Source organism: Grampus griseus (genome assembly GCF_964374135.1).
Source record: "Grampus griseus genome assembly, chromosome: 7".
In the NCBI taxonomy this organism is placed as follows: domain Eukaryota; kingdom Metazoa; phylum Chordata; class Mammalia; order Artiodactyla; family Delphinidae; genus Grampus; species Grampus griseus.
The window spans coordinates 94,511,006-94,537,451 of NC_139001.1; the positions used below are offsets into that span (position 1 = coordinate 94,511,006).

A 26,446-nucleotide genomic window follows, 5' to 3' on the forward strand; every position below is an offset into this window, starting at 1 on the left:
CAGTCCTTCGTTCTTTACCACTGAAAGTCTGTTATCCACCTGGCAGCTCCCCACACCGCTGACTCACATAAGCTTACCGTCAAGGACTTCCTGAAGTCTCTTTTACACACACGAATGCCGTGTCCCAGCAACCCCGTCCTTTTCCCCAGGCAGTTGGTTTTATGGATTCTGTGCCTGGCCTGGCCCAATTATCCCGCTGCCCTATTTCTGACGGCCCATAAGCTTGTCCTGGAGGTGATTTTCCCTGTGCCTTTGCTTTTGAAAGAATGAGAGGAGGCCAAGACGGAGTTCAGATTACAGCATCATGGAACTCTGGGGAACAAAACCAAAGAACATCCAGGCCTCTACTTCATTTTGCAGATGAGGAAAGTGAGACCCGGAGGGCAAAGGAATTCCAAGGACACGCAGCCAGCGAGCGGGTGCAGCTGAAATTAGAATCTGGGCATCTGCTTTCCCACCCAGGGTTCCTCCAACTGCTCCGGACTGTCTCCAATCCGTGTCTCTGGGCTTACACGGAAAGATGACAAGGAGGATGTGCTCTCTCTGACAATCGACAAACAAAAATCCTTGGGGGCTTTAAGATGACAGCGGAGAGCTGGCTGCAACAGGGGGCAGACCGCTAGGATGATGAGATGGGGAAAAGGCCACCCAAGCAAGGCTCTCTGATCTTCGAATTCACAAGTTCGCTCTTCACACACCGACGAGCTCACATCAGATGCCACACAGGGTTAGGTACAGTCAAGCACGTGGCCCACGCTGTTTTCGAAAAGTCCTGAAATCTCTTGGAATGCAGCCCTTAAAATCTTAAAAGCCATTGATTCATGCCTGATGTTCTCTTTCCATTTGGTTTCTCTTCCTTCTCCTCCCCCCACCCCACCCCCAAGCTTGTACTTGAACGTGGGAAAAGGCTCTGCAGAGTGACTGACCTCTATTGTGGGCCAGGCGCTAAGCCAGGCAGGATGGCATGCCCAGGGGACTGAGGCTCGGCCAGCAGCCGTCCTGGAGGGGCGCATCTGCACGGGGACATGGAAGTCCCGCCTCTAGGCAAGTGTGGTCTCGCAGGGATGGTGACGAGGTCTTTTCTGATTGATTCCCCGACCCCAAGGGGAATAAACTGGGGGAGATACAGGGATGCTTCTGAATGCTCTTCTGGTTGCAACCAAAACCGCAAGCTGCGATCACAATACGTTTTCCAGAAAAATCTCACCAAGACTGAGCCCAGTTTCGTTATTTCAAAACGTATAAGGCCAATGTGACCGAAGGTAGGTTTAAATGTATCTGGTTTATCTCTATCTCATCTGGGAAGGAAAGTCTGGCCAAGTACCTTAAAGAACAGGATGACAAGGTTTAGTTAACCTCTTACAAAAATGCGTTTTCAAGGATTTCAGTACGTCCTTTAAGTGAAAAAGGTCTTTGGCGATTCATTAAAACAGTATACTAAGAGCAGTTAAACCCTACTACGAAATAAAACAGCATTTCTCCAAACAACTCCCATTTCCAATTTTGCATTAATTTAAATTAAGCCCAAATCAACGAAATCAGTGAGTTAGATAATGACACAGTTTTCAGTATGGGATTCTATCTCAGACTCAGAGGTCACCTAGTCTAGAGACTTTCAAGATTTATTTTTGGTTGTTTAAAGCAGTTGAACCCCTTCTCCCAGTGAAATTTGACTGGAAATCCAAATCTAGGCCACAGAGAAACCAGAGCTGCTGTGGTAAGTGGGGACCAAATCGTGCAGCTGCCCCTCTATTTCCCACAGGAGCTGGTCTCCAGGGCCCCAGTGAACACAGATGAATAATTATTTCTCATCCAAGGCTTAGCAAACTTCTTCTGTAAACGGACTCAGAGCAAATATTGTAGACTTTGTGGGAACACATAAGGTATCTGTCATATATTCCTTTGTTTTTATTTACTTACTGTATTTTTTATAACTTTCAAAATGTAGAAACCATATTGAGCTTGCAGGCCATAGGCCCACAGGCCACTGTTTGCCAACTTTGATTTAATTTAATTTTTAACAGCCTTACTGAGGTATAATTGGCGTATCATAAACTGCACATTTTTTAACTTGCATCCATGGCCACATGTGCTTTCTAAAGGCAATATAATGGCTTCTGGCAACATCATAACAATGAATGTTTTCTCTCCCAGATGCTTGTTTTCTGAGGCACCTTGTACAGAATAACATATTCAAAAGCCTGCTTCCTCCCCCCACATGGTCATCTGCTCAAATTTTTGCCCTCCAAGGAAAAAACTGCACATATTTAAAGTGTACAATTTTGTAAGTGTTGACATATGGATATAATGGGAACCCATCACCACCATCAAGATGGCAGATATGCCCACCTCTCTCCCTCAACCCTCTCTAGGCAAACCACCCATCTGCTTTCCGACACCATGGATTAATCTGCATTTTCTAGAGTTTTATATACACACACCCATACAGTAGAGACTCTTTTCTATGTTTGGTGTTTCCATTCAGTGTAATTATCTTGAGGTTCGCCATGTTGTTGGATCTATCAATAATTTACTCCTTTTTACCAACACCTTCTTCATTCATACAAGGGAGGAAAACAAGGACGGAGAAGCTGCTCCAAATCGCAAAGATGACGGTAGAGCTGGCCCACAGCCAGGTCCCAGCCTCTTCCCAGGTCCTCCCTCTACTCATTTCACCAGGGGTTTTGAAAACCTCTTGACACAGGTAGAGCTCCACTCCTTTCCCTTCAAATCCCTCCTTCCCGTGTCCCTCAGACAAGAGCACAGGGCAATGCCCAAAGCAAGCGCATTCCAAGTCACACCCTAAACTCCACATATAAATCAGTGCTGAAAGAAATCAAAAGGAGATTCATCCATCCACTAGTTACCGCATGCCAAACGAGCCAGGTACCATGCTGGGTAGAACAAAATCATAATGATTCCTGTCCTCAAATCACTTAAGTTCTTAGCAATTAAGAAGAGACTGACAGAAAAAGATAAGTATGATCACAAAATGGTTAAAATTACATAAAAGGAAGGAAGAGGATGCTGTGATACAGATGGGGAGAGGTGACATTTGGTTGAGGGCATACACGTGGGACAAGGGGGCCCTAGGAGGCGAGGGTTGCGGGGTGCCAGGGCAGGGAACAGCCTACAGAGGCTGAGCTCCCAGCGTGGGGGAGTGGCACCTGAGGCCTTGTGTAGCCAGAGCCTGGGGAGCAGAGGGAGAGCAGTGGGTGCAGAGCACATGTGGCTTACTTGCAGGGAGGCTGCTCAACCACTGACCGACCGGATTTCACCTGAAACGCAACATACTCTAAGTTTACAATGAAGCCATTGGAGGGGTTTGAGAAAAGGAGGAACACAATCCAATTTACATTTTTAAAAAGATCACATGGGCTACTGCTGTGGGGAAAATGGATTAAAAGGGGCAGGAAGGGGCTTCCCTGGTGGTGCAGTGGTTAAGAATCCGCCTGCCAATGCAGGGGACACGGGTTCAAGCACTGGTCCGGGAAGATCCCACATGCCGCGGAGCAACTAAGCCCATGTGCCACAACTACTGATCCTGCGCTCTAGAGCCCGCAAGCCCGCGTGCCACAACTGCTGAGCCTGCACGCCTAGAGGCCGTGCTCCACCACAAGAGAAGCCACCGCAGTGAGAAGCCTGTGCACCGCAACGAAGAGTAGCCCCTGCTCGCTGCAACTAGAGAAAGCCCACGCGCAGCAAGACCCAGTGCAGCCATAAATAAATAAATAAACAAACTTAAACGCGGGGGCAGGAAGTTAAGATGAGAGAAGGGAGAGGTTGTATTACGTTGCTGTTTGCAGTTGTATGGATTTATATCCTATAAGATGCACTATAGGCTTAGAAACTTGTTCTCCTTCATTTGTGCATTTGCACTTTCATTTTGAATGGTTAATTATATCGAGATGCTTAAAACATTATTAAAGACTAAATGCGATATCATCTCTTTTCTAATGCACTGCCTAGTATGCCAGGAAATGTCTCAGAAACAGAATTTCAACTTACAGTTGATTTATCAGAAACTTGAATATGGGGTAAACACTGCATGTGAGAAGCAACCATAGTAGTGTAACATTTTTATTGAAAAAAAAAAAAAGGTAGTTCTGTGGGATATCTGTTTGGAAATTTCATTGTTTAATAATTGAAATGTGATAATAAAACTATATTACAAGTAAAAATAAATCATCCTTTTCCCTGTTCTGGGGCCTGTGGGTATGGGACTACGTGTCATTTTAGGGGAAGCTTTAAAACCACAATCTTTCATGAAGAACAGACTTGTATAAATCAACTATATTTTGGTAAAATTAAAAAAAAAAGACTTGTGGTTGCCAAGGGGGAAGAAGGGTGGGGGAGGGGTGGACTGGGAGTTTGGGATTAGCGGATACAAACTACTATACATAGAATGGATAAACAACAAGGTCCTACTGTATAGCACAAGGAACTGGGATCTATATTCAATATCCTGTGATGACCCGTAATAGGAAAGATTATGAAAAAGAATGTATGTATATGTATAACTGAATCACTTTGCTGTACAGTAGAAACTAACACAACATTGTAAATCAACAATACTTAATAAAAAAAAGTAAATTAAAAAAAAAACAACACACAGTCTCTGTCATCTAGGTAAAAAGGAGTTTTCTAAATGCAGGTGAGACTAGCTGACTTTGGTTGCTGCCAGGGCAGGCTAGGACTGGGGCAAGCCGGGACCCTGGGGTCTGGGGCCAGCCAGGACCCTGGGGTCTGGGGCCAGGAACACTTGGAAGTGCTCAGATCAGGCATATTTCCTCCGCAGAACTGGCTGCGAGGCTGTTGCTGAGCTCCTCATCTGTGTGGTGAGCACCCGGGAGCAATGTTTTACCTGTTATACCAGTATTTGTCCAGGGTTCCTGCTGTGCACCTAAGTCACACATGCAGACCTTGCTTCCTGGCTTCTGAATCCTGCTGCTCTAAGCATGGACTCACCGATGGGGGTGGGCGTGAGGGGCACAGAACAGCTCCTCCAGCAAGTGGCAGCAGGGAGGCAAGTTTCCAAGAGGGGTGGTGGCCAGAACCTTGACCCTGGTTCTGGATTTGTCATGCCGTGAGCTGCAGAACCTTGGCCAAGTCCCTCCATCTCCTTGAGTCGGTTTCTCCTCTAGAAAGCAGCATGGTGAAGGAGGTAACAGCTGCCCGTGCTTCCTCGGAAGGAATCATCATGCACCTCCCTAAATGATGGCTGTGAAAGGCCCAGAGAAGCGTAAACACCGCACTAATAAGGCCCTCTTTTACTATCAACGCGTCAGCTATCGAATAAGCAGTAGCCTTTGCTGACTGCCTACTACTAAGAGGTGCCAGGCCCAGGGCTGGGGCCTCTGTCTTTATAGTAACAGATTTTAGTAAAATCACACTTCATTTTCCATGGATTGCTTATCCATCGGCCTGAATTATACAGAACATAACCAAGAACCCCCAAAACAAGCTAAAAAGACCCCTGATGAGATCCAACAGGGACTGTTGGCCAAATGTGTCCTCCCAGAGAGATTTGGTTTACATGGGACATGATGTAATTCAGGGGTCAGCAAATTTTTCCTATAGAGGGCCAGATAATAAATATTTTAAGCTTTGATGGTCATACAGTGTCTATCACAACTATACGACTCTGACACTTTAGTGCAAAAGCAGCCATAGGTGATGGACAGGTGTGGCTATGTCCCAATAAAACTTTAGTTACAAAGATATTTTTCACTCAGGGGCCAGAGTTTCAAAATAGGAATCTGAATATCTGGGCGCAGGCTTGTATTTGCCAGTTCCCCACAGGCTCTACCCGGCACATCCCCAATCTCACATCCCCATCAATTCTCACTCTGTTTCCAATCTGACCCCAGTAATGATATTAATAATAGCAATCATTTATTTAGACTTACTCTGTGCCAGGCCATTTTCGAAGCACTTTACACATATTATTGCATTTAATCACTACAGAAACCCTACTGCCATCATCCCCAGGAAACATGAGGCCAAGTGAAGTTAAGCAATTTGCCCAAGATCAGGCAGGGGTGGCAAGAGGCAGGATCTGAACCCACGTCTGTGTTCTTGACCACTACACCCTACTGCCCAGTAGGCACCAACTGTACAAACCAGGACGGCAGATGACCAGGAAGACACCAGGCCTCCCACCTCCTCTCAGAGTCCACTACTCATCACAGGTTTGCCCCACTCGAAGAGGCCAGGCACCAGAGATTAGCAGTAGCAATGTTTGCAAATGTACAGAAATGTGCTTAGTGGGAAGTGAGACTCGGGGGGTGACTGGAATCAGGCGCTATGAGGAGTAACAAGTGATAAGAGCTGGCAGCCTGACAGGAGGAGCAGGAAGGACAAAGTAAAAAGGAAAAAGGGATTATTTATTCACTGATTGGCCAGCTACTCAGGGCCAAGCACTCTCCACAACCCCCATCATCCCAAGGCCTTGTGCTTTGATCAGCATCACCTGTGCCTCACCTGGGTGCTTTCAAGAAATGCGGGATCTCAGCCCCGCCCCAGAAGGTCTAAATCAGAGTTAGCAGCTTCCAACAAGATCCCAGGTGATTCCTATGCACTATGAAGGCTGAGAAGCCCTGCTCTACATGGTACTTGTTACTGCTCCCATCTCCCAGGTCAGGCACCTAAGGCTCAAAGTGGTTAATTACTTCTCACACTGGTGAATTGCAGGCTAAGGCAGGAGCCCCAGTTTGCGGTTCAGCCCCTATGCTTATTCCCTGGAGGGGCTCAAAGCAAGGCCTTCAGAACAGTTACTTTAGCGGCAGGTGTGTACCAAGAAGTAATAAGAACATCATGGTGGGTCCATAAATATGAAAAATGCTGACCCACCATCAACAGAAGCGTCAGTTGTGCTCAGGATACTTTCTTTTAAAGAAACATGGAAATAAAGAATACAGTTAAGCAAGATTTCAGTTACTTCTAATTTCTACAATTTTCAAAATCCCTTATTTTTACAAAATTGCCTAATTTTTCACTCCCTGATGACTTAAGGTAACAGGATGTTGAAGGACTTTGAATCTGGCCACACTGGACAGACCTCTCTCCTTCTAGGCACATGTGTTAGCTGATGCCAATGACCAGACTGCAGCAGGGTAGATAGGGAGAACCTAGAACTGTGGGCTATCGGGCTAAGAAAGATATTTGTACTTGGAATCAGGCTTTATGCGGTCCCATTTGATGCTAAGTGTCGTGGGTAATGATGCTTCCTAAGTAGGCATCTTTGGGTTCTGGAATCAGACAGTAAGGTCCCCTCTTTCCCAGCCACCTCCCTACTATGTATTATAACATGAGGACAAGACCACAGGGTACCTCAGCCATGAACTGGGGACCAGTGCGGGGAGTTGAAGAGTTAGCCCACTCCTCCTTAGCCTGTATATTTAACAGACTGTATTTCTTGATAGGCATTTGGAAGGCAGGGAAGACATATTTTAGAAGATACCCTTCATATGACTATAAGGGACAGAAACGACTCAGGATATTAGAAGGGAACAGAGTATGATAGACATGTATGATCTGGAAAAAGAAAGCTTCCAGAAACTCCAGCAACTACTCTCTCTCTCTCTCCAGGCTGCATGGGTGGTTTCTGTCTGTCTGCCTTCCTACCTGGCCCCTGCAAAGCACCCCACATTTTTCACGGTGGTACCTCTCCTCCCTATGGTTCTGCTGCACCATCCTCTCAACAACACCCTCTCCCTTTCCAAATCAGTCCCGCCTCCTCATCACTGGACTCCTGGAAGGCTTTTGGGTCTCATCACACCTCTGGACACATCGTTTTGACTTCTACACCCACGGCTCACTGCCCTTCTACTTTCCAATGTCAAGTGAAGAATCCCATTGATCTAGCTTGGCTTTCTGAGCCAGAATCACGGTAGCCAACCACCAATGTCCTGCTGCCTTGGGTCAGAGGACAACCCGCTGCGCCAATCGGTGAAAGGTGGAGGGGTCATGGGGTGGCATTCCCCAATCACGTGCCTCGGCAGGTGGGGAGGAAGTGGCGGAGGAGTGATAGCATAGCAGCTATCTTCAGAATTTCAGTGAGTCCTAGAACCTGAGGGGGAGGGAGGACCGCCCAAATCATCTGATCCAAAGCTGTACCAGCCCACATGCGCCCGCTGCAATCCCAGACCTCCCGGAACTGACAGTATTGCTCCCCTTCCCAAGGACGTCTGGTTGGATGGGAGGAGAGAATGGGGCGAAAGGTTGGGAAAAAATACACCAACCTTCCTGCTAGCTAAAGTCAGTGTTAAACGTGACTGATTCCTATGCACTAGGTACTACGGGATGGCGAAGTTTTGAAGAAAGAAACTAAACTCTCATATACTGTGCTGTGTTCCAAAGTTTGAGATGATGTCCTGAATTGATGTGAAAACTTTACAGTACTTTTCATCTTTTGGGGTCTTTTGCATCAAAGAATGCTGGGTAATAAAAATGTATTAAAATGGAAACAACACCCCAGATTTTTGGTATTCAAACAAATTCTAATGTAAACTCACCACTTACTCAGTCTTTGGTAATACCTGAGTGATGTACAGGATGGGGAAGGTCAGGTCACTTGTGGGGTTTTGGAGGGATTTCCAACCCTAAACCACTCGGGTTAACACGGTTAATACTTTTGGGATTCTGACTGGCATCAAGAAAATCATCCTTTTACTGGCAGTATTACTTTGTCCAAAAGAAGGTGGCCAAAAAGCCTTCAGAACCAATTTATTGTTTTATTTTTCTAGGGAAACTGAAAAAGCTGCCAGGAGCACCTAGGAAGAAGCTGCACTTGGGTCCAAAACAGAAGTGTATAATTTCAAGGCCAAGTCCACGTGGACATGCAAACTAGTTTTTTTGAACAGGTACAGGAGGGAGAAGGGAGTTACAATTTTTTTTTTTTAAGAGCCCCAGTCTTCCTAAAACCAGTGCCATGATCCATTCTCTTTACAACGGAGTTGAGAACGAGAACATCTAATGTGCCCTTTTCAACCCAAGTTCACCTGAATGTCAGCTGAAAAATGCTCCGTTCACACAGGGCTGATTTTGACACAAAGGAAGCAAAGATATAAATTCATGGGAACATCTGAAATAACCACTTATAATCTCAACTGATTTTATTCTACTTGAGAGGAGAAAATGTGGAATAATAGGAAAGAAATCTTATTAACCAGCCCTAGTTTCTCAGGCTTGGCACTGCTGATATTTTCTGCGAGATAAGTCTCTGCTGTGGGGCTGCCCTGCGCACTGTTAGATATTTAGCAGCATCCCTGACCTCTACCCAGTAGATGCCAGCGTCCCTACCCTCGATCACGACAACCAGAATTGTCCCTAGACATTGCCAGATGTCCCCTGGGGGGTAAAACTGTCCCCAGTGGAGAACTACTGTACTAAGACAGGATTCTAGCTCTTTACAGCAAAGACAGTTATCTGGAAATAAATCAGCTTCCCTGGAAATAAATCAGCTTCCCTGCAAATAGGCTGATGTGTTGCCCCTTCCACATAGTTAGCATTTTAGAACTGCAAAGGGGGTGGCAATGTTTTCCCTTTTCTGAACACGGGGTCAGAAAACCAAGAACAGGGAATCCTTCACCTGCACATCATGTGTGCTCTCTCAGGGATCAGATTTCTAACTTCCTAAGGAAGGGAGACAGGGTAACAGGAGAGCACAGTTCCTGAGCATTCCAGAAAGTGATTAACTTTTATGTTTAGGAAGAGGCACGTTTTCGAAGTCCTGGAGACTGTTCTGCCTTGTACAAACACATCCTCCGAAATACTGCAAAATTTGCATGCTAAGGCGGACTTTCCTTATAAAAAGACTTGCATGCCATGTCAACAGGTCAGGCCCCAATCCGGTTCCTCTTCTCTCATACCTTCCCCAGATGGGGCCTGGAAATAAATAACCCAGGAGGACCAAGGGGCCCTCCAGGGCCCAACAGTCCAGTGTTCTTGGAAAACCTGGCTCAGCCTGTGACCAAGAATGTTGTTTCAACCAAGATGTCCCCATGTAAACTGCCTGTGGTCAACCCAGGCAGGCATCTCCCTTTCCCACGTAGTGGAGTACTGACCACAGTACTGACCACAGCCAAGAGGATGCAAGGGCCACTGCCCTCCCCAGGCAAAAGGAGCTGCCTCCCTTTACAAATCATTTCACAACAGGCAGAGGAAATGAGTCACTTGGCAAAGGGCCTCCTTGTGCAATGCTTTGCTCCAGAAAGGTATCCAGCCCCTGTGAGGCCCCGGCTTCTGGAAGCAAGCAGAGGATGGGAAAGGAGCCGGAATGCATCACTTCCAAAATGCAAAGAGTGAGGGGCACTGCTGTGCAGCCACCGTACAGATGAGCGGGTACATACAGCCTTTATTAGACACCCAGACGCCGATCAGCCCAAATCCCTGCATGTTCTTTTTTACTTCTAAGCAGACCCTGTCAAGCCGTGGGCACTTGGCTTGATCACTCCCCGGATCAAAGTTAAATTAAATTACGCGACAAGCTTCTTTTCAGAGCAATAGGCACGCACAGACTGACTCACCTTCCAGAAGCTATCCACTTTGCCGTACACAAGGGACTGGTTCTGCCTCTTGATTTCGTTAATGTGGTGGATATCGCTGGAGTTCAGGTGCTGCTCGACCACGAACCCCAGGAAGCTGTTGTCTGGGGTGTGAGCTGGTGCGGAAAGGATGGGACAGGGCAGTTAGGATTCAATCAGCAAGAAGGAACACCAACGATTACAAATGTCACGTAAGCTGTCTCAAACATATTTAAAGGTTTTCACTTCACCCTGTTCTCTTACCTGGGAGGAGCGAGGGGTGGCCTGCTCCCACCCAGCCCCAGCTCAACCTTCACGGAGGACAATCCTCTCCAGGATGGATTAACCCAAGCCCAACCCTGCTTGTTTCAGTGGAAAGTCCATCTGTTTAAAATCCATTCAGCTGGGTTCTCCCCTCCTTCCTGTTTCCTCAGCCCAAGGCTACTGTCTCCCTCGTCCAGGTTTTACCAACTAGTGGCCAGAAATCTGTAGGGAGCAGGGCTGAATCCATGGTCCTCAATAGGGTCAGTGGACCCTGCGGCTCTCATCTACTCCAGCTGTGTGTTCACCATCCAGTAGGGCACAAGGGGATTTGGGGGGCAAAACCAAGCAACATCGCCCCAACCCTGCACCTCCTCCAAGAATCACTCACTAATGACAGATGCAATTCTGGGGCTGTGTACTGAACGGATGGATGGGACGAAGACAGCATAAAAGGTGAAGCTCAAGGGGAGGGGAACCCCCCCCCCCAAAAGCCAACCACCCTAAGGAAGCGTGTCTAGTCTCCAAGGTACACGACTCTGGAAGAGAAGAGGCATTTTCCTTTGGATCGAGTATTTTAACACTCGACCAAGGGAGAAAGCAAGCCCATACCCTTCTCAAACATTTGTCTCTTGTGCCTATAATTTTAAAAAGGAATTTCACCAGAAAGCCACAATCAGAAAATGAGTCTCTCTCGAGGAAACACAGACCCTCCTCTCCTAAGCAGTCATCTGACCAGAGAAATCTGCTTTGCAGGAGATGACCAAGCCTGCAGAGGCCTCACAATATGAAATGAAGCAACTGCTCGGCTTGGCTCTGACCTTAATAGCACGACTAAAAATAACTTAAGTGGAGAGAGACTGGATATTCAGTAAAGTCCACACAGTGCCGCCCGTGCCCTAGTCATTCACCGGTGGGTGGTCGACAATGGACAACCGGAGGAAGCTGGTTCCTGTGTCTTGTTTTGGTTTTCTCAGGACTCTCTCAGGTGGGAAGCAGGGACAGAAGCCCTTAAAGATGCTCTAGGGATCTGAAGGCCCGGGCCCCACGCATGCACCCGCAGGAAGATGAACCAGGAAGCCAGGTGGAGAGACGTGAGCTGTGGACGTGAAGGGGATGCCTAAATACTCGTGATCACCATCCCGTCTCCCAGGCTGCTGCCTAATGGGGGTGACAGATGAGGAGATAATAGGGTTGTGTCTGCAGAGTCGTGTGTGGTCTGGCCAATCTGTTATTTCATTTCGGCGTTTTTGAACAAGCGCCCAGAGGCAATGGCAATGGCTGCAGTTGGCTGGAAAGTAAATCACTGAATAAGTTCTACTGACAACAAGAGGCAATGGTTGCTTTCATTTTTTCCTTTTGGAGGAGATGGCAGGAAGGGGGTCTGAAGGGGTCTGGGGGAGGGGAAGAGAGTCTGCGTGCATTTGAAATGTCGATAAGGCAGCTCAAGAAATCTCTTTTTAAAACTTATGGTTCGTCATAGAAATTCTGAAATAGAATCAGACACTTTAAACTCTGAAATCGTGGTTTTATCTTCAGAAAATTTATGTGGTGACTAAAGCTCCATGCTTTACATACACGTTTCTGCAGTTCAGTTATCTAGTCTCTAGGTGGGCCTGTCTTTTTTTTCTTTTTTTTTTTTTGCGGTACGCGGGCCTCCCACCGTTGTGGCCTCTCCCGTTGCGGAGCACAGGCTCCGGACGCGCAGCCTCAGCGGCCATGGCTCACGGGCCCAGCCGCTCCGCGGCACATGGGATCCTCCCGGACCGGGGCACAAACCGGTGTCCCCTGCATCGGCAGGCGGACTCCCAACCACTGCGCCACCAGGGAAGCCCGGGCCTGTCTTAAAAAAGGAAATAATCTAGTATCTAAAACACTTAACAGGTTAGAAAAATACATCATATACTAAGGTATGTTCAAAAATAAAATGATCATCAAGACCCAAAAAAGAAAAAAAAAACCCTCATATCTGTTTATATTTTTGTGTCAAAGGTTCCCCACAGCTTGAACAATGAGAGCGAGAGGCAGTAAATAATCTACTCAAAAAACTTGTGGGGTGGGACTTCCCTGGTGGTCCAGTAGCTAAGACTCTGCACTCCCAATGCAGGGGACCTGGGTTCGATCCCTGGTGAGGGAACTAGATTCCGCATGCTGCAACTAAGACCCTGCGTGGAAGGAAGGAAGGAAGGAAGGAGGGAGGGAGGGAAGGAAGGAGGGAAGGAGGGAAGGAGGGAAGGAGGGAGGGAGGGAGGGAGGGAGGGAGGGAGGGAGGGAGGGAGGGAGGGAGGGAGGGAGGGATAAATAAATAATAAAAAACTTGTGGGGAATGGTGAGGTTTTACCATTTTATGAGTATCATTTGGTACTAAATTGACTATTTGGACACTGTATGAGGAATAAATTACACATACAAGCTCTCCTCTAAGTTTTCATCTACACACCTTATTTCAAATCCTCTCTCTCGTCTGCAGTATTAAACTTGGGGATCGACAACCTGCTGGACCAGTTTAAGAAGCTCAGGTGCAACTTAAGTTAAAAATAGAGGTAGCACTTAGAAATGCACTGCCACGTTTCAAGAGCAGCAGGCAGACCAGCCATGTCTCTTCCCAGGCCCCACAGGACCCACAGGACCCTGACTGTCTATAACATGAGGGGATGCTCAGTTGAGACTCGTCCGGCAGGTGATTCGCAAGTACCCACAGAGCAGGCGTGTATTGCTTCCAAGGAGCCGGCCAGCAGCTGGGTGCCTTCCTGGTGTCATCCCCATCACGAGCCCTGGTCTGAACACAAGTCTTCCTAAAGTTGCTTATAATAAACCAGAAGCCGAAAGTACAGGCTGATGGATCTGAAAGGACCTTTCTGTGGAGATCTACCCTCAGGCCAAGCTCTGTCTTTTGCTTTGCCTTCAGATGGGAACACAGACTTCAGCTGTGGGAACGGTTTTCAAAGGGAAGGTATTTACATTTCAAGGTAAATCAAAGAAATCCCATCATAAATGAGACACAGGAAATCTTGTACTTTTGGAAATCACTCCAACCCAGGCGGTAAACAAATGTGATTTTTTTTTAAATAACTGACAATCCGAGTGCTTTATAGTGACCATTTCATTATATCTTCATGACAACCTTATAACATGTTTGTACAGATGAGAAAAGAGAGAGTTACTTAAACTACCCAAGTTGACACGCCAGGAAATGGCAATGTTGGGATTCAGAGCCAGACCAGCTGTTTCCAGAGCCCAAGCTCCTTAAAGCACTTTAATATACAGCTTCAGAGTCCAGATATTTTATTTTCTGGACTCTGTGAACCAGGGTGGTAAACATGCTTTGGAGGAGAATAATATTGTAAGGTAGACCAAAATACACATAAAAGACTACTTTAAAAAATATATATATATATATAGAGAGAGAGAGAGAGAGAGAGAGGGAGAGAGGGAGAGAGGGAGGGGGGAGGGGGAGGGGGAGGGGAGGGGGAGGGGGAGGGGAGAGACTTTCCTCAGCTTGAGCTACTTATATGTATGTGGAAGCAAGCTGATTTTTTCTACGTGGTACAAACTGGAAGGGATTTCCTCAACATTAGTAATGATCTTTAAAGAATTTTAGGACATTTTTTTCTTATTAAGAAAAGCATTATTTTAAGTACTTGGAAAGCACCTATTCACAAATGATTACAAACCAAATCAGGTTGGTGAGTTTCCTGAGCTGACCCCTGCAATGACTTCTTTGAAGAATTACTGTTAGTTTAGACGGAATAGTTCATTCAGTGACAAACATTTTAGAGCACTCTTTCTATGAACCACATTTATATGCTAGGTATTGAGGAACTACAACATAAAGATGAGTTTCTGCCTTCATGGAGCTTACCAACTACTTAGTAAATTAGGTATACACTGTATCTACCAAGCAGTTATAATGTCCTCGTTTGAAATGTAATTCACAACTTTTATTAAGTCCAACTGAACCTTCTTTCAACAGCATAAATTCTCCTAGGTCTGATTTTTCAACCAGTCAGTTCTAAACATCTCTTAAGAAGTACAAAATTCCTTCTAGCAGATGTCTGCCAGCCCTGCAGTGTTGGGGACCCCCATGTCACCTAGTCACCAAGGGCAGAAACTGCAGGGCCAGCTGGGCTCCCTCTGCAGCCTCACAGCCATCCAATTCACCAAGTCCAGGGGATGTCAGCTTCTCAGAAGCCATCTCCTCCTTCTCTCCTGTTCACCTTTTCTAGCTCTGACCTCACCAAATCTTGTCAAAACTTCAATAGATAAGTTTTTCTTTAAATAGAAATGGTTTTCCTGGTTATAATAGAAACACATCCTCAGTGTATAACTTTTTTTCAGACAATAAAGACAGTAGAAGGAAATAATGATGTCACCCGTCATCTTACCACCTAGAAATAACCACTATTAGGCTCCTTTTTTCTAGACTCATGGATCCTTTTTAATCCTCAAACCAAAGCTGGGTCTTACAAAATTGGATCTTTTGTGAATTTCTTTTTTCTCTTACAGCAAGTGCTACAGGTATCTTTCTGGGGTAATAACCATAGCTCATCACTACTTCTTAAAGCAGCACAATACCTCAGCGCCTAGACTGAGGATGCAATGCCCATGGCTCTGTTCTGCCAGCATCACTTAGTGGAACTAACTGCACTTCCCACACCAGCCATGCAATTGTGTTCCATTCGGGTGGCTTGAACCGGTGCCAGTCTTGACCCCTTATCTCCCCCACTCCCCATGCCTCCAAGGATGGGCACATGATCCACAGGACTCGACTCGACCAAGGCTCACTTGAAAGGTGGGTTTACCATCCGAGTCCCGCCTATCACAGTTGCTCCATGATGCGCGCGCTGCTTTTGGAGTCAACATCTTGCTGCTACGGTTACTAAGCTGGCAGGGTAGAAGTCCAGAGCTGCACATGTTATCTCCGTGCCCATGTGAGGAGAGCCTGCCTGAGAATGACGCTAATCCAGAGACATGCAGAGCCGAGATAGGGAGAGGGTAAAGAGACCCTCCAAGCCCTGAATCCAGCTCTGCCTTAAGCCGGTTTTCACAACTCCCAGTGACAAGAGCCAACAAACCCTTGTGACCAAGCCAGTTCGACTGAAATCCTGTCTAATACACCCTACCACTTAAGGGTGTTTCCAATTCTTGACTATCTAAATCAATGACTATCGAATATCACTGCACCCACATAAACTCTGCAGTGGATTTCCGAGTAGTCCCCACACCTCCAGCCTTGCCCCTTCGTCCCGTTCTCACTGCCTCCTAACTCCAGTCCATCCTTTGCGTTGCCTGACAAGGTATTCTTTGAAACAAATATGTGACTATGGCAGTTTCCTGCGGAAAAGCTTCACTTCCCTCAGGGGGAAGCAGCGCCCAAGTACACCTGTCATTCCAGGTCACCCTTCCATGGATATCTCTTCTTCACGACCTACCCGGGGTTTTTAATGCCATGTTTTTCCATCTTATCTCATGCTGGCATGTGTCTGGCATGTCTATCACTTCCTCCTGCCTTTAAGTCTCAGCTCTCATCGCCTCCTAGTTGAAGGGTTCCCTGACTCCCTAAGACTGAGGTGAGTACACTTCTTCTGCTCTCTTAGACCACGAAGAGTTAGAGTCCTTATCACACATCACTGTCTCCACTTATGACTATATGCTCCTTGAGGACTGAGCCATGTTTTATGTGCCTCCAACTTCCAGGAGCCCAGAGCATAGTAGGAACTGAGGAAATATTTTTTGAATGAACAACTGATTAAGTCAATGATGAATGCTTCATTACCTGGTGTGACTGACTTTGTAGGCAGAGCTCTATTACTATGCAGCAGAGGTCACGCCTGAATTACTTCCAGCATCATGTTCTTTGCACACAAGCTCCCAAACCAAAGGCCATTCTTCTCAGGATTCACCATTAGCTAAGGAAGCTCACCACTCTACCCTAGAACCTAGCTCAGGCCTAGTATAGTACAGATGTTCAATAAATATTTATTAAATAGATAAATGAACATATCTTTTTATCTAGGTCACAAAGTAGATTTGGGAAGAAGGGAAACAAATCAGTGATCTAGGCTTTTAAAATTCTAACATCACAGGTTTCTCAGTATCATCATTCATTCAACATTCGGCACATTTACTGAGCACTTACTATGAGCCAGGCAACAACTTAGGAGTTAAGGATATACCAGTGAACAAGATAAGCATGGATGAAGCTCCCCTCATGCAGCTTATATTCAGCCAGGGAGGAAGACAGTAAACAATTAAATAAAATAATTTAGTTTTGTACATAAAAAAAATAAACACAATTTGGTGACCAATATTGAACTCTCGTTAATGATGTCGTGCTGAAACATCTAAGGGTTAAGTGTTCTTTTATGCATAAAAGGAAAAAAAATTGGATTGATGGATGGAAAGAAGATAGACATATAGATGGATAGGTCATAGAATAAAGTAAACTGTTAACTGTGGAGTCTAGGCTTTGGGTTTCTATTTTACATTTCTTTCCATTTTTGTATATTTCAAAAATTTCATAACAAAACAGGGAAGAATACTGGCTGCTGTCACTCACGGCACTCACAGTTTTGATGCTGACTCTGGTGATGACGAAACCTACATGACAGAAAAGAACTCTACTGAAAAATAGCTACATCACACAAGTAGCCGTCTGATTTTAAAACGTGCACACAGTGATGCTTTGCTTCAAATTTCATCAAACTTGATTTTGTTTCCCAAATGGTAGTGATGCTAGGCTCTTTGAGAGACAGGAGGCTGGGATACAGGCTAGGGAAACTATTATGTACAGTTGAGTTGAAAAGATGAGCATCTGAACTGTTGACAGAAGGCACACCAGAGTAAATTTTTCAAGTGTCAAAAAGCAATTTAGGAGGGAATGGACCCCTTAGAAGAACATTTCTCCTGGAGGCTGAGTCTCAGACTGAAGGAATTACAAGGCTGATCCTGTTACTCACTGGTCAGCACAGATGTACAAGGCAAGAGCCCTCCCGGTCCAAGTGAAAGGCCAAAAACGCTGTTTGAATCAAAAACAGCTCCTTTGCTTGTCAGGCCCTGAAAATAAAGTCGTACATGGAAGCCATGGATCCTCAGCTGAAGCCAACATGTTTGTCACTCGCATGAAAGGGAACTGGCTTGTTTCTAAAATTCCTGTTTCGTCAGGCAAAATTTTTGGTCTACAAGCCACTATTCCCATCTGATCACGCAAATAAACATGGATGCAAACCCCAAGTCCTTGGAGAAACTCAAAGAGTTAGAATGTCAATGACAACAACCACCAGTATGATTTGAACAACTCTTGAAAACCCAACCATGTGAATCATTTCTGTGGGAAGACAAGGGAGAGTAACATGAGTTCACTGGCTTCAAGAAGCTTCTGTACTCTTAGATTTTTTTTTAATTGAAGTATAGTTGATTTATAATGTTGTGTTAATTTCTGCTGTACAGCCAAGTGATTCAGTTTATACACACGTGCGTGCACACACACACACACTTTTTTTTTTTTTTTTTTTTTTTTGGCAGTACGTGGGCCTCTCACTGTTGTGGCCTCTCCCGTTGCGGAGCACAGGCTCCGGATGCGCAGGCTCAGCGGCCATGGCTCACGGGCCTAGCCACTCCACGGCACGTGGGATCCTCCCGGACCGGGACACGAACCCGTGTCCCCTGCATCAGCAGGCAGACTCTCAACCACTGTGCCACCAGGGAAGCCCCATTTTTTTAAAATATTCTTTTCCATTATGGTTTATCACAGGATATTGAATATAGTTCCCTGTGCTACAGTGTAATCTTAGATTTGTACATTTCTTACCCTTCCCTACATTGTTGCATGGACTAAAAATAGAACATGCATTATTGTTCAATTTAATTTAATTCAATCGATAAGTATTTTCTGAATGCCTACCATGTGCCAGATATTCTTCAAGGTATGGGAGTCTCAGCAATGAACAACACAGACAAAACTCCTACTAATACTATCCTCAGATTCCAGCAGAGAAAAAAAGAAAATAAACAAAAGTCCGTGAAGCATAAATGCTAAGTGATAATACAGTTATAGAGGAAAAGAAAGCAGAGAAGGGGTATAAGAAGTTGGGGGAGAAAGGAGTTGCATTTAAAAAAGGTAGGGGTGTCAGGGTTAGTCTCACTGAAGTGACATTTGAGTTAAAGATCTGAAGGAGGGGATATGGAAGTCTAAGGAAACAATGTCCTGGAGGATGGAACAACTGATGCAAAGGTCCTGGGGTAGGAGTGTGCCTGGCCCATCCAAACAACAGTAAGGAGGCTAGAGAGTAGTGAGCAGCAGGACACGTAGTAAGAGATGAGGCTGGGGTGGGGGGTAGTGGGGCCAGACCACTCCAGGCCTTGAGGCAACTGGGGTGACTCATCTTCCCCTACAGTGAGAGGCTACGTCATTGTGGGCACAGGAGTGTCATGATGTTACTTACATTTTCATTAACTCCATTCTGTGGTTGGGTCTACTTTGTTCTTTATTCTCTTTTTTTTTTGCGGTACGCGGGCCTCTCACTGTTGTGGCCTCTCCCGTTGCGGAGCACAGGCTACGGACACGCAGGCTCAGCGGCCATGGCTCACGGGCCTAGCCGCTCCGCGGCATGTGGGATCTTCCCGGACCGGGGCACGAACCCCTGTCCCCTGCATTGGCAGGCAGACTCTCAACCACTGTGCCACCAGGGAAGCCCCTGTTCTTTCTTCTTAATTCAACCAATATTTATCACCAGTGATGTTACAACTTCAGGGACTGAGGACTCAGCAGTGATGATGCTCATGGAAATCGCAAAGTGGCATCTGGGCAGGCACACAGGTGTGGGGTGGGGGAGGGGAAAGGAGCAGAAGCCCGAGGCTCAGGGAGGGAAGGCTTTCTGGAGGACAGGACACCTCCCTGGAGGGTGAGCAGGGGGGACGTGGGGAGCGAGGGACACGGTTTCCAGACAAAGGAACAGCACATGCAATGGCCTGGCTGTCAGAGAGAACTTGGCACCCTGGGAGACCTAAAAGCCTACACAGGAGACAGCACCACATCAGAGGCCAGATGGTATAACAAATGCAAAGGGGTTGGAGGTGAAACAGGGAGGCTCTAATGCCTCCAGAATCCCCAATCTGTTCCTCACTCAACTCTATCGCAGCTCCCAAATTTCTACATGTATCGAGAAACGCTGAGCATCTCCCAGCCCGGATTATAATTACACAATATGAGCCACCCAGAAGGCAAATTCTCAAAAGGACTAAAAAAATTACTTAAGTAAAAATAAACCCGTACAAACAGACTTTGCTTCGAAAATGGGACATGTTCTATTACAGTGATATGAACAGTGAGGTTGCTAAACAGACTAATAAGCGCTACGGAAACTTTTCAACGACAGGAGGTAAATATAAGTCTGAGATGCAGCTTGCCTGAAACTAGGAATGGGGAATCTGGTAATCTCTGCTTTTGCTACTTTCAGCCACAGTCTTCAGGGCAAGAGAGGACAAAACTCAATTAGATGAAGATGTTTTCCCACGACTGATGAAGTTGTGAAAGAGGGTGTCAGGCAGATAATTAGAACTATTCAAATACGGGATAATTCAAGGTGCAAGACACCAACTTCAGGGGGTTATTTTCTCTTGTAAATGGTGCAGGCAGATGCCTTCTCTATTTGATTTTTCTGTGTGGGCAGATTCCTTTACTGGGGTACGATGCACCTTGTTTGGGACTGAGAAAAATAAGAGAATACCCGATTTTTTCTAAACTCCTTCAGGAGTTTAGAAAAAGCAGTACGCACAGCAGATTAAAGGCTGTTGACGGAAATAATGCCTAAATATAGGGTCAAGTCCCTGGCAAGCCCAGAAAAGGCAACAATTAATTCTCAACAAGAATTAGCAAAAGTACCCCAAATAAATACAAAGTCCACTTGATAGACTATATAAAACAGCCTTGGAAACAATGGTTTGAAAAGTTGAACCTTGAAAATATTTTTTGACATAGTAAATGGAAAAATAGCAGATATAAAATTTTAGTATGCGTGTTATAACTATGCAAAAATACACCCCTGAAAAAGATAATAATGCTTACATTAGGATATGGCGGCCTTTTTCTCTGGGGAGGCTTCCCCTGTTTTTATAATAGGGTTATTATTATTTTTTTAATTTGATTGGAAAGATGGAAGTCATTTAAATAGAGACTTCAAGAGAAAAATAAAATTTTGCTGTAAGGGTGATATGAAGGCAGCAAAGATGGTGAAGAATCATGGTGGCACCTTCAGAGACCAGCAGACTGTCTGGTGAGGTCGGCGAGGCCAGGGGAGGGCCGTGGTAGGGGAGAGAAGGCAGGGGGCCCGAGAGCTATGCTATGGAATTTGGAACTGACCCCACGGGCAAAGGGAAGGCACTATGGTTTTTGAGGAGGAATAGCTTGGTCCATGCTGAGCTTTTCAGAGCTGGCTCTGGGGCAGGAGGAGGGTCTCAGTGCCCAGCTCAGAAGCGACACTAGAGTACTGACAAAAGGGAAAAAGAACAAGAGGCCTGCCCTGACGGAGGAAGAACTGCACTTCTCAGCTCAGCTTCCTGGAAAAAAAGCGATCTTTGATCACTCAAAGATCTAGTTAAATGTCCTTACTGTTGTCTGACCACTCGGCTGGTCCCTATAGAAGCTGCTTAGGAAGGTGCTGGGAACAGTCTATGCTGACACACAAAAATGCCCAAATGCAAACAGAATACACAGAGAGGATAGTTCTAGTGAAATTCTGAGATGTGGGGCAAAACACTGAAGAAAAAAAAAAGCCAGGCTTTTCAGCTTGTAGAAATTCTACCAACTTAGTGAGGAAATGAGTTAGAGGAGAAATACAAGCAGCCTTAAAGTGAGAAGTGCTCTCTGAAAATTCAAGAGCATCGACCGGGTCACGAGCATCCGTCCCACTTCCCTACCCCTAAACATGCTTCAGGAACAGTGTGGGTGCGTTCTTCTCTTTCCTTACCCTCCTGCTGGGCCCTTTCTAGACAGCCTTCTCCACCCTCTCCCTGTACTGCACACCTGCCAGAACACTGGTAATCCCATAATAAGACAGCCGGACTTGACGACGACCTGATTCTACAAGTACAACACTACTTCTGTGGTCTCCAAACTTTTCCTCGTGCATCCCATCAAGAGAAAACAATCCAGGTACAGCCACAGTGTATGTGCACATTATACATCAATTATGTAATGATTACTATCAGCCCATCTATTAAGCACTAGTAAATCTGTTTCATTTTTTAAAAATTGACAAGACATAGGTACACTTTTGACACTTTCATCTTCTACTCAAAGGAACGGTCTTCCCCTTCAGGCCGTGAGAATAGTCACACTTACCGGAAGGAAGATTCTATGGCAACGACCGAGTTAGACTGGACCCGGACTTAGCCACGAGGAAATTTTCCATCACCCTGCTACCTGATGGATTTTGCCACCATTGATGGTCCCCACCTTGCTCCGCTGTCTCATTAGGAATTGTAAAATGCTGATTTTCTAAGTTTTCATTCCTTTTGCATTTATTAGCTGTGATTTCCCCATAATTAACAACGTTCTCTCATCAACTATTTGATTATCTTAAAATACAATTTGTCCTAGAAAGGCACGATCAAAGCTGGATTCTTTCCATTTATTTTTCAGAGTAATGAAGTCAGTGTCTTAGCAACTCGCAAAGGTGATCGATTGATTTTCTGGGTTTTTCTTGCTTGGACTATCATTCTGGATTCATGGATTATTTTCCACTGGTTTGATTCAAATCCACTGCAGTCATTTTTTTTGATGCTCAAACTACCCCAGCTTTGGTTCCTGTGTCCTTCTGACTCCACCCCAGGGGTCCTTCTTAGCTTCCTTGCTTCCACGTGAAAGATGTCCCATCTTTATCGGTTCCTGCCCTAGACCTGGAATCACCTATTTATCTTAGAAGGAGGATCCTTTAGTGGGAAAGGTCCTTAGGAAATCCCAATCTGAGTGTTAAGGATACTCACTGCCACTGGATTGTCTTTACTTTTGATCCTTTTCAAAGTACAGAGTTAGGAAACATTTCCTTTTCAGAGAGAAAATATACGTTCATAGTGATATTTCCTATTCAAGCTGAGTATTATACAACCTTTACTTAAATTCTTTATACACTCCCCTCTTCCTATATACTGCAAACTGTAGTTCCTACAGTATAACTGTAATAGTTTCAAATAACAATATAAGTATTCCTTACTACAACTGTATGGTCCAAAGACTGTGCTTAAAATCACTTGAAATAATTATTTTATCTGTGTGAGAGATTAGCACCAACCTGATACAGATTTCTTGTTTCATTTTTTGATCTCTTTTCAATCTTTAGTGAATTTTTTTCTTTTTAAATTATGTAAAACATTTCTATGGTTCCAAAGTCAAAATAAAGTACGTTAAGAGACATCTAGCACAGGGAACTATATTCAATATCCTGTAATAAACCATATGGGAAAGAATATAAAAAAGAATGTATCTGTATGTATAACTGAATCACTTTGCTGTACAGCAGGAATTAATACAACATTGTAAAACTATACTTCAATTTAAAAAAAGAGACATTTATTTCCTATCCCTGCAAACCCTCCTCCAGTGGTAATCATTTTTATTAGCTTGTTATTCTTCCATTGTTTCTTTTGAAAACACAAGCACATTCATACATGTACACACACTTCCCTCCCACCATACCCTTCTTATATAGAAGGGGGTGACTCCACATACCTGCCTGCACTTTGGTTTTTACCACTTAATATATCCTAGACATCTCCCTCCAGAGACTGGAGTCTTCCCTCGGCCCTTTTGCACAGTTACACATGACTTCGCTCTATCAACAGACCATATTATTCACTCAGTCCCCTATTAGGAACCTCTGGGTTATTGCCAGTCTTTTCCTAGTACAAATCGTGCCACAATAAATGGCCTTGTACACACTGTACACATACCATGTCTGACCTTTGCTCACGTATCTTTGGGATGGATTCCTAGATATGACCTTGTCAAAATGCCTAGGAAGCTATGCTAGACAGTGACAAATCCCCTTGCACAGGGGCAAGTACCAGGCGGGCTGCATTCCCACTGCTTCCCCTAAGTCTCACCATAGGAAGAGCTGCGTCAGCAAACTTTCAGATTTTTGCCAATCTGATATGCGGGACATGGGATCTTGGTGCAGTTTTAAAATGCATTTCTCTTATCATCAGTGAGGTTAACATGTTTTCATATATTGGGGGCAATACATTTCTTTTTTCTCCGAACTGCTTTTGCCCATTTCCTACTGGATTGTGGAATGTTTTCCTCTCAATTTTTAGAAGCTCTTTATACATTAGTGATATTAATCCTCTGCAACACAATTTGCTATGGTGTTATTTTTCTGTGTTGTTGATTTTGCCATACAGGTTTCGTTTTTTTTTAGGCAGACAAATGTATCAGTTTTGCCCCCCGCCCCACCCCCACCCCGGATTCCTGCTGAATTCTGAGTCAGTTAAGAAACTATCCCTTTCCCAGGTTAACAAGAATTAATCTATTTTTCCATCTTTAGTTATATTGTAAGCAGTGAATTGATTTCAATTCAATCAGCCAACACTGCTGAAATCCTCCATTCATGGAGAATAAAAATAAGTTCTTTTGGACTCTGAATTCCAACATTCTAAAAGAGAACTTCTTTCTGGAAAAGCCTCCTATTTCTACGCCCCAGATATAGGGAAATACCATCCCACGGAGGGCACAGATATACCGTGTCATTTAAGTAGTGTTGGCCATTTTGGACACAGCTAACATTTTATGTATGTGACGTAACACACAAGCCACTTCTTAGGTTATTTTGTGTCACCTCATCCCAGGCCCTCAAAGTTACACAGCAGTGTCGATCCAAAGGTAACTCTAGCCATGTCTCACCATGCTGCCAGCCACCTGTCACCCACCATGCCCTATATTAGTTTGTCCCCTGAACCGTGCCCCCGTGACAGGCTACGATAGGATGACAGAGCTCCAGGAGCGGTAATAATAATGTCTACGATGCATACAGAACACTCTCAAACACCGCTCTGAGTTAAAATGAACATTTAAACATGAGTCGATTTTCAAAATCACTTCCCCATCTGCCACAGCCCTTCTTAATTCATCCTTCCTTCTCATACTTCACACCCAAGGATTAGTCCAATGTGTTCGCTGCTGCACTTAGTGAATCCGACAAAAGGTCACCTTCAGGTGGCTGCACGTGAGGGGGAAGGGTCAGTACATGGGGAAAAGGCACGGCAGAGGGCCTTGGGTTTTAAAGAAGGAAACAGATTCGCAGCTCAGATCCTAATTCCAGGATGGAAATCTCTGGATTAAAATAATTCCGATAATTTAGGAAAATGGAAATCTGCACTCTGAGTGTCCAAATGGACTGTTTAACTCGGAGGACCTTTCATTTCCAGAACAGGAATTCACCTCAACAAGGGGAATCACCAAGGTCTATGGACTTAAACAATAAATTCATTTTTGGCATGAATACTACAGGATCCGGTATTTGGCTTCACAGTCCTCAGCTAATTATAAACGAAATGAAGCTACGGGCAGGTAGACTGATGGCAGCAACAAGACATGGTGAATGTGGGAAAGGAACACAGAAAATTGCTGAAAGGCTACAGTTGGGGCCAGCAGGTTCATCAACTTTTAGCCTGTCCACTACAACACTTTACAAAATAATCACTGCTCGTGGCAACATGGACACCACGTGAGCAAGAGAGGTTGAGATTTCATCCTAGGCCCAAAGTTTAAGAAGCCAGTAAGGTATGAAAGAGTTTTAAATCGTTCCATTTTGAAAAGACTGACTTTTTTTTCTTTACAAAGGTTGATGCTTAAAGAATGAAGATTTAATTACTTGGAAAATGTACGCACATGGAAGACCTCATTCCTCTTGAATATCAAGTGGACCCTAAACAGTGTCTGTGTCGCATGAAGCATGTTTACTGCCTGCCAAAGTCCATCCAAAGTCCTTTCCCAGATGGTTTCCAGTGACACCTCATATTGAATATTTTTCTCCAGAACATTTCTAAGGTTTTTTACAAAATGTTCACATAGCCTTTCAATTCCGGTTTTTAAAAAAAATCCAGTTATTCCCAAGAAAAAAGGTTCTACAGCACCCATTCCTACAGCTAAGGGCTCCGGGAATCACAACTGAAAACACATGGTGGCCTCATTTCTTTTCCCATTTGTCTTTGGCAGCATTCTGGAAAGTAGAGGTGAGACACAACTACTCACGGAACATGGTGTAAAACTGCTGCGGGTTCAGATTCCACTTGCCCCAGGGGGTCTTGTGGCCTTTCAGCTGGGCATAGTTGGCGTGGTTGAACTCTGGTTCGGTGCCGAATGAGTCCAGGACACGCAGCATGCACCTGAAAGATAAAAGACGCCATGGGTAAAACTACAACCTTGACCCCAGAGTCAAAGAAACAAAAGCTCTACCCCCTCAGGGACCACCAAAGATGGACAAATCCTTTAAACTGAAGGCCACTGGGCAGGAATTGGGAGGCTTTATACTAGCATGTCTACAAAACATCCCCACACGTGGCTTCTGAGCCAGAGCCATCACAAAGCTCGTACAATCTGCTCTAGATGAGTTGCCTAACCACAGAAGATGCTCCAATACCAGCGAAATAAAAAGCTCCCAAAA

The 26,446-nt window shown here is 45.0% G+C and overlaps 1 protein-coding gene across 1 annotated transcript in view; it reads right to left on the reverse strand.

Moving 5' to 3' along the window:
• The window catches only part of MGAT5 (alpha-1,6-mannosylglycoprotein 6-beta-N-acetylglucosaminyltransferase), a gene marked incomplete at both ends in the record, with an annotated part of 224,113 nt that overhangs the window by 82,915 nt on the left and 114,752 nt on the right, over positions 1 to 26,446 (reverse strand). The window contains 2 exons of the mRNA XM_082659049.1: positions 10,530 to 10,663; positions 26,035 to 26,168. Of these exons, the coding sequence (XP_082515175.1) occupies positions 10,530 to 10,663; positions 26,035 to 26,168 (268 nt within the window). The remainder of the gene's footprint in view (positions 1 to 10,529; positions 10,664 to 26,034; positions 26,169 to 26,446) is intronic.